This window comes from Capsicum annuum, chromosome 6 (assembly GCF_002878395.1).
Source record: "Capsicum annuum cultivar UCD-10X-F1 chromosome 6, UCD10Xv1.1, whole genome shotgun sequence".
Lineage (NCBI taxonomy): Eukaryota > Viridiplantae > Streptophyta > Magnoliopsida > Solanales > Solanaceae > Capsicum > Capsicum annuum.
The window spans coordinates 224746596-224754787 of record NC_061116.1 but is presented as its reverse complement, the minus strand read 5'-3'; the positions used below and the strand labels follow the sequence as shown (position 1 = coordinate 224754787).

Sequence of the window (8192 nt, the reverse complement as noted above, 5' to 3'; positions counted from 1 at the left end):
TTTTGCCATTGATTTTGTTGTATAAATATGATATTGATATTTTTATTTTTTTTTTAGCCATCACTTTTAATAATAAGTGTTTAAGTTAGTCTATTTGATGAAGCGTTTTCAAATGTGCTTACCATAATAAGAAGCGTCTAGTAATAATTTTCGTTTCTTTGGTTTAAAACTTAGTTCTTTTAATATGTCAGGTTTTCCTCTTAAATGTTCATTATCCCCCTAACTACTTTGCTTAAAAAGAAATGAGAGATAGTAGATGATGAAATATATGATCTAAAAGGTTTTTTTTTAGGTGTTGTTTTTTGTCAAAGTGTGAAAGTTTACCATCGTAATGTGCAAATTATACAAGATACACTTGATACTTTTAATTAAATTCCTCCCAAATTGTAAAATGGGTTCTCAAATTAATGTTAAATAAAAATAAATTTGACAAAGATCTCATTAGTTCTTGCTCATTTTGTTCTAAGTTGATTGTTGGCATCTTGGGCTATCTTAGAATAACAAGTTTTTGATTTGAGTCATTTTAAATCATCAATTAAGTTACTGCATCTATAAATTCCCCCATTTTTATAAACAATTAATTCAGGGTGTTAAGTTACGTACTTATGTTCACATGACTTTGTTTAAATTGTTGAATGTTAAACATTTATTTTTATTTATATCATATTCATATTCTCTGGACCAAAATGTTTAATTTATTGTAAATGTAAAAAAATTCAAAGATTCTTGGCATCGGAAGTTAATAAGTTAAGATGTTAATTCTGAACCGGACTTATTTAAGGCCTAAATAAGTATTAGTCAAGGTGACAATGATCGAGATGGATCACGATTTTATTCAAGACCCGTTGTAATTGATAAAAGAAAAGAGAGGAAAAAACCATTGTAAGGAAGCGAATTTGTAAAAGAATGAGTTAGTTCTTAACCTCAAGAAATTAAGATTTAACAAACAAGTGAAAATTAACGATGAAGTTGGAAAGCCCTGCTACCGACCATTCGTTATAATAAAATTAGTCTACCGTTTGAAGCCAATTGAATTGGGTTGGGTAGATTTTAAACCTATTAGGTGCTTATTTAGACTAGAAAAAATGGGACGATCCATAAAGGCCTCCGAGGTGCGTGAAATGTACCAAAACTCGCGGTAAGGCCGAAAAGTACTACTATCGGTAAGCCACACATTAATGCAGTTCTAAATAATTTAAAATAAATCCAAAGTAGGATGTAAGTAGCTTTTAGGATGACAAATATTATGTATCCAAAAGATTAATTTAAGCCAGATGTAAGTCATTAAAGCGACCGTGCTAGAACCACGGGACTCGAGGGGTGCCTAACACCTTCCCCTCGGTCAACAGAATTCTTTATCCGGATTTCTAGTTCGCAGACGAAAAAAAATTGAAGAGTCATTTCCTTTTGAATAGGGACTCAATAAGGTGACTTGGAACACCCAAACTCAATTCCAAGTGGCGACTCTGTAAGTAAAGTAATCCCTTTTCAAAACGTCACTTTAATCGGGAAAAACCCATTTTCTCTGAAACCAACTCTCTAGCAGGGTCGGATGCGGTGAAAAACAGGGGGTGTGACACTAAACTAAAGGAAACATGTAATAAAATCGAAGAAATAATATAGTAGCAACGAAAATTAGACAACACTCAAAACATTTATCAACCTTCTATCTTAATACTCGCCCTCCATACCCTCTATCTGTCCTCAATAAGCAACAAGTATATCATATCTTGTCTAATCACCTCCCCAATACTTTTTTGACCTACCTTCACCTATGTTTATACCTACTATAGTCAACCGCTCACACCTCCCCACTTAAAAGGTTTATGCATCTACTTTTCATATGCACGAACCATCTAGTCTCCCTTATCTTGTCCATCACCAAAGCCACTACCATCTTATCACAAATATCTTCATTTCTAATCTTATCTCTCTAGTGCGCCCACACATACTACTCAACATCCCCATTTCACACATGCTCTTGTAACAAAATCATAGTTAATTATTACTACATATTATTACCTTAATCTATGATCATGACAAGTTAGTATGATTTGCTGTAAACAGTGTGGATAAGTTCTTAGGAACAAATAATTACACATATCCAGCCTTCATTTCATCAAATTTCATCCATGTATACTGTTATCGCACTCTGATACCAGCAATTATCAAAAGAGTATAAAACTAGAAGAGTAGGATTTAATGAGTCCAAACACCATTCAACCAAAACACCAGCTGGACAATACTGAAAAACAAAGACAACATAATCATAAATTGTTAACTCGACAACTACAGTTAAGAGGCACTTACGAGTGGAAACCTGACTGAGATTTACCAAATTGGCAAGATCAGGGGAAAGGATTTTTGCCCAATCACTTAACTGCATGTCATTCAACAGTAGCACAGATAGCAGAATTAGCCGGTTCAAAAAACATAACTACATGTCATTCACAAGACAAGGTGAACTTGATCCGCAGAGACATTTACAGGAATGCACGAAATAGGTACTGATGAGAAGTTAAACATGGCATGTACTGATGGTCACCATTCCTCCTCGTCATCATCATCATCGGAAGCTTCAACATCTAACTCACCATACATATCTTCAGCATAATCTGGCCAATCTTCGCGGCCCATGCTCATATTCTTAAAAGTAATTACACCAACAGTATCAGATCCATATTGTTCCTCAGAATTGCTGCTTGAAACTTCTGATTTATCACTTGATGAGTGGGTTTCATCCTCATCTTCAGATTCCTCTTCATCCGGATAATCATTCCAGGGATTGTGTTCAGCTGGAAAAAGAAATTCAAATATTAAACCATTTCTAACAAAAAAGCACCGTAAATGATACTACAAGGGGATAGGCAGGCAAGGGAGATGACCATTGGAATCATCAGATTCGTAGTCTGAATGATCAGGACCATCATAGTAGTCATCATCTTCATCAACCTTTACCCTAAAACAACCGCAACACCTATTTTAGTAAGAACTAAAAGGAAAAGATACCATCTGAAGAAAAATATTTTTGCTGTATGAATCCTTACAACGGAAAAGGGCTAGCAATATCATCATCAGTGTTGGTATCCTTCTTAACAGCATAATAGTCATAAACATAACCATCTGAAGATGCTGCACAGCCATTAGCATAACCTTCAATAAACTCACAGTAAACATAAAACACACAGTATGCTCCATTGCCCATTTGGCCAAATCAACAATGGTGACACTTCCATACACTCGGGTCGGAAAACATTCAAAATTTATTAATTAGAAATGACAACTCTAGCTTAGTACCTTCCCTAAAAGCATGGCCGAAATGGTCAGTGCAATGAGCTAGATGTCAACCATTTCATTTTGTTTAGAGTGCAAATAGTTGACAAGATTTCTCAAACTGATGCAACTTAACAGAGCAAATCTTGAGATTGAAATTGAAAACAAATCCATGGAAAAGGACAAAAAGCAATATAGGACCTTGTTTCATCGCATTATTATGAATCTCTGACTCAATTTCTTCAGCAGCACTCGGCATGACTTCCCATAAAAGAGGCAAATATTGGGACATCATCTTCTGATCTTCAAAACCAGTAGTCCTGCATTAACGTCATAAAACCAGTTTTTTTTTTTTTCATTTGCGAACGAAAAATATAACTCTGGATGACAGTCACTTAAAAGGCTAGCAATGTAATGCCAATAACACTAACTCCTCTTGCACTTCATGGCTTTTTTCTTCAGTATCAACACGAATAACATCATATAGCCGACACATCTCATTCAGCTCTTTGTCGTGCATTAGTTTGCTCTTTTCTTTTCTGCTTTTCCATATTTGCTCAAACCGGGCAGATTTTGACAAATCCTAAAAGAGGGAAGAGCATGATAAGCTAAATTGTAAAAAAAGCCTTGAAACACTTAATTGGGAGAAAAGTTAAGTTCTAACAATCAGGGAACTATAAAGGTATTCAAAACTCACTTGAAACCATAAAGTTAATAGCATGAATCAGTTTTGATAATATTGTAATAAAGAGCAAGAGCGACGTTTCTATCACAAGGTTCAAAACCCAATATGTGTTACTGAATTCATTCGCAAACACAAACTTCTAGAACACCAATATACTAACAGCAAATCAGAGGTGGAATTTGCTCAACTACTAATATACCTTCATAAGCTACATTTAGCAACAAATACCTACAGATGCAGAGTTTAAAAGGTTAGAATTTTTGCTTGAGAGTGGGCATTGAAGTTCCTGACTGCACTATGATATACTAAAGAAATATTCAAAGATTTCCACAAATAAAACATAGAATAGCTAGCTACATGTTGTGTAGAGATAATGTTATTAGCTAGTTATGAAGGAAAGCTTTCATCCATGAAATGTGCCTATATTAAAAAACTTGACATAACTTAAAGTCATGTATAACCATCTTATCTGTAATAATAGTGAAAAACAACAACAAGCCCAATGGAGTCCCATAGCAGGGTCTGGGAAGGTAGAGTATATGCAGACTTTATCCCTACCTAGAGGAGATGGTGCAATAACAATGAAACAAATATTGAATTATTAGAGATTAAAACATCAGACAGCATAGAAGTCTGGTAATACCTCTTGCTTTTGCTTAGCCTTGGCAAGTAGCCGATCTTGTTTCTGCACATACCACATGCACTTGTCATTCATAATTAAGCTGAAGGTCTAATTGATGCAGATTTCTTATATATTTGTGCACGTCTGTAAGTAAATCCAGAAAGAGCTAACCTTTTCTGTCCTAAAACTTCGCCTTATCTCAGATTTCTCTTTGCCTTCTGAAGAATCTGCTGGAGCCGACTGCTAAAAAACAGCTATTAAAAACTCATAGTAGCTACTATCAGAGAGAGAAACAAGCTAGTTAATTAATCACACGTGCAATGGAGAGACCCTTCTAAAAGTTATAGCTCAATATGCAAGTGGTACAAAATTCTCACACTTCAAAGGTACAACAACAATATACCCGGTGAAGTCCCACGCATGAGATTTGGGAAGGGTATGATGTACACAGACCTTACCCCTATCTTTGTGAGGTAGAGAGGTGGTTTCCGATAGACCCTCAGCTCAAAAGAAAATATTGACAGCAAAATAGCAAGATGAACAACACAATAGAAACAATAGGTAGTAGTAAAATACAATGTGTAAAGAGAAAGTGAAAATGTAGAATATATAACACTAACCACAAAAGACTTCACGATATCAATAGTGACCTCTGAGCTAGCTACTGTCTCCACATGTCGCACAAGTACCTTTCGGCTCTTCAATTCTTCCACTGAAAATAATTTATGAGTACATAACAGCAGAAAATCAAAAAATAAAAAGATCTGGTGTGTTACAAACTTACAATCATACAACTGCATTCGTTGCCTCTTAAACTACATAGAGGCTAGGAATCCACAAAATAACCAATTACTTATTTGAGAGATATGTTAGTAACATCCAACGAGATAAACCTCTGTCAACGAGCTTTGTTTTTATCTACAACTTCTATCAAACATTTCTGAATACTTTTTAGAGTTAATGGGCAAAAACACATCAAAATATCCTCTTTTTTCGAGTTTCAAATATGAAATATCAGGTGTGTCAGTTTCCTAGCTAAACTATCACCAACTATTAATTAAAACACCTCAACTAGCACTTGTTCCCTTTTCCTACCCGAAATATCGTCAGCAATATCACCATCGTTCATGTAGAAAAAGGGAATAATTGACAGTTGACATATGTTTTAAAAAATACTTGGTGATACTTTCCTAGGAAACTCGCACCTGATAGTTCAAGTATGAAACTCAAAAAAACGAGAAACATCAGGTGTGTTTTGATAAATAATTGGTGATCGTTCACCTAGGACACTCACACCTGATAAATAGTTCAGGTATGAAACTCGAAAAAACAAGATACTTTAGGTGTGATTTGATAAATAATTGGTGTCGTTCACCTATGAAACTCACACTTGATAAATAGTTCAGGTATGAAACTCGAAAAATAGTTCAGGTATGAAACTCTAAAAAACAAGATACTTTAGGTGTGATTTGATAAATAATTGGTGATCGTTCACCTAGGAAACTCACACCTGAAAAATAGTTCAGGTATGAAACTCGAAAAAACAAAGATGCTTTAGGTGTGTTTTGATAAATAATGGGTAACAGTCCACCTAGGAAACTACTGTGAAACTTAAACCGAGATACATTAGGTGTGTTTTTGACCCTTCACACTACATTTAACCTGTTAAAGTAGCTTTTAGACATGAAAATTCAAAAAAAAGTGTCCAAATTCTCATAATAAAAATTACAAGTATTAACCAGAAAAAATTAAAACAAACCTCTACTTGAAGATTCATCTATTTTCAGCTTGGCAAAATCGATCAATGGTCGTTTAACTGGCCTCTCATTGATTTCGAGCCCTGTAAGTGCACAACAGTTGAAATAATTGAAAATTTAAGCTTCAAATAAACAGAAAATAGCAAAAAAAACTAACAATGAAAAACCCTAGAAAACTCACAGAAAGCGTCAAGGCGAGACTGGTAAGCTTTTCTCTTAACCCTAACAATGACGAGCTTGTTGTCTTCCTTCGAACTCTCCGCCACTGCAGCCATTGTTATCGGAATGTAAGTCAGCGGCGGTGTTTCGCCAGTTACGATTGAGATAGTACTAGTAATTTTTTTTCCGCCATTTCCATTAATTTTGTATATTTTTTCTTTATATAAAGCTGGTGGCATAATATTTTTTTAGGGAAATGGGCGGTGTGAGATTTGAAGGGTCAATTTACTATTCAAAAACTTTGGTCCTCGATTAGAATATTGGTCTGATGATATTATACTCCCAAATTATTGAAAGGGTTTATTTGTAACATTCAACAACATTTTAGAATAAAGGCTAAAGGCCGAGGAATAATAATCTTGATATAAAATATAAATTTATATTATTATATATATTAATTAATTTTAAAATTATTTGTTCTATAATCATATAATACATTATCTCATATATAGTGATATTTCAATACATGAAATAACTTTATTTATCTCATAATCTCATACCAAACAAGCACTAATATTATCAGGAAAACTCTTTTTTAAAAAGATATACTCCCTAGTTTCAAGAAAAATGACCATTTTAACTTAGATTTAAAAAAAAAAAAAATCTTATTATGTTAAATTAAAATTATAGTAAATGTATTTTAATATCATTTAATCTCTTTAATTTTGTGATCTTAAATATATCATGTAGAATTTAGAATTAAAAAATTGTCAAAAAGAGAAAGAGTTAATTTTTTTTAAAATAAATTAAAAAAATTATTTATTTTTCTTGAAACAAAAAGAGGAAGAACTATAAATCAACTCTAATTTAAGAATAATTTGAAATCAATGATCAAAATAAGAGGTATAAATCACATTCTTGCGATGTATTTCCACATTCTTCATCGCAAAGTACAAATAAAATAATAATAAACTGACTACAAAAATATTACTGCTTACTATAATATTTATTTATTGATTTCCACTTGTCTTCAAGTTGAGAAAATATTTAATTAAAATTCTCATATTTTCATGTTTATTTTTTTATACTAGTATATATTTTTATTATTAGTGAAAATTTCGATCCCATTTGCACCATATAACATACCTTTGCATGAAGAATCAGAGATGGAAAGCTTAGCAAAATCAAGCAATGGCCTTTTGAGTGGCCTTCGATTAATTTCGCGCCCTGTCAATACATAAAAAAGTCGAAACATTTAAAAATTTAAAAAGCCAAATAAGGACAAAAATAGCAATAATGTTGACGGTTAAAAAAAAGCCCTAGAACTTACCGAATGCTTTACGGTGTGATCGAAACCTTTTCCGTTTAACCCTATCGATGACGGAAGTGTCAGTGTTAGACGGAACATATGAACTTTTAGTAGTTGTAGACATTGCCGGAAAAAAAAACTCTACGGCGGTGTTTCGCGCGTTCCGTCAAGTACGATTTCGGAATTGTAGTATTCTTCTGTTTCAATTTAAATCGAATAACGTGATTTTAAATCACAAATTTTAAATTTTTTTCTTTTTTTTAAAAAAAAATCCATGTCTTGAAATAAAGGGTGTAATAAATAATTTATTTGAAAATCAAGGATTAAGTATGAAAAAAATATTGTTGTGTCTTAGGAAATAAGTGAACCAATTTATCCATAACTATA

At 33.2% G+C, this 8192-nt stretch overlaps 1 protein-coding gene across 4 annotated transcripts; it reads right to left on the bottom strand.

Moving 5' to 3' along the window:
* Positions 1–2246: 2246 nt before the first annotated feature.
* LOC107875436 (RNA-directed DNA methylation 4) lies at positions 2247–6882 on the bottom strand. Of its 4 annotated transcripts, none has more exons than XM_016722156.2 (10): positions 6519–6882; positions 6340–6420; positions 5201–5292; positions 4752–4823; positions 4602–4643; positions 3705–3856; positions 3475–3593; positions 3048–3132; positions 2886–2959; positions 2247–2795 (listed from the first exon to the last, which is right to left on the bottom strand). In XM_016722156.2, the coding sequence occupies exons 1-10, from the start codon at positions 6733–6735 to the stop codon at positions 2542–2544; spliced, it is 1188 nt and encodes a 395-aa protein (XP_016577642.1). In that variant the 5' UTR covers positions 6736–6882; the 3' UTR covers positions 2247–2541. The 4 variants fall into 4 exon arrangements, with proteins under 4 accessions (XP_016577642.1, XP_016577643.1, XP_047270132.1 ...); XM_016722157.2 differs by having other exon boundaries at positions 4752–4820; positions 6519–6800; XM_047414176.1 differs by having other exon boundaries at positions 3048–3123; positions 4752–4820; positions 6519–6799.
* Positions 6883–8192: the final 1310 nt, after the last annotated feature.

Excerpts from the sequence above, each read along its gene's own strand:
- LOC107875436 (XM_016722156.2), bottom strand. The coding sequence starts at position 6,735 with ATGCCACCAGCTTTATATAAAGAAAAAATATACAAAATTAATGGAAAT. Across the intron at positions 4,824-5,200 it reads ATATCGTGAAGTCTTTTGTG|CAGTCGGCTCCAGCAGATTC; the intron begins GTTAGTGTTATA and ends GCTGTTTTTTAG. Across the intron at positions 3,133-3,474 it reads TAATAATGCGATGAAACAAG|CATCTTCAGATGGTTATGTT; the intron begins GTCCTATATTGC and ends ATGGCTGTGCAG.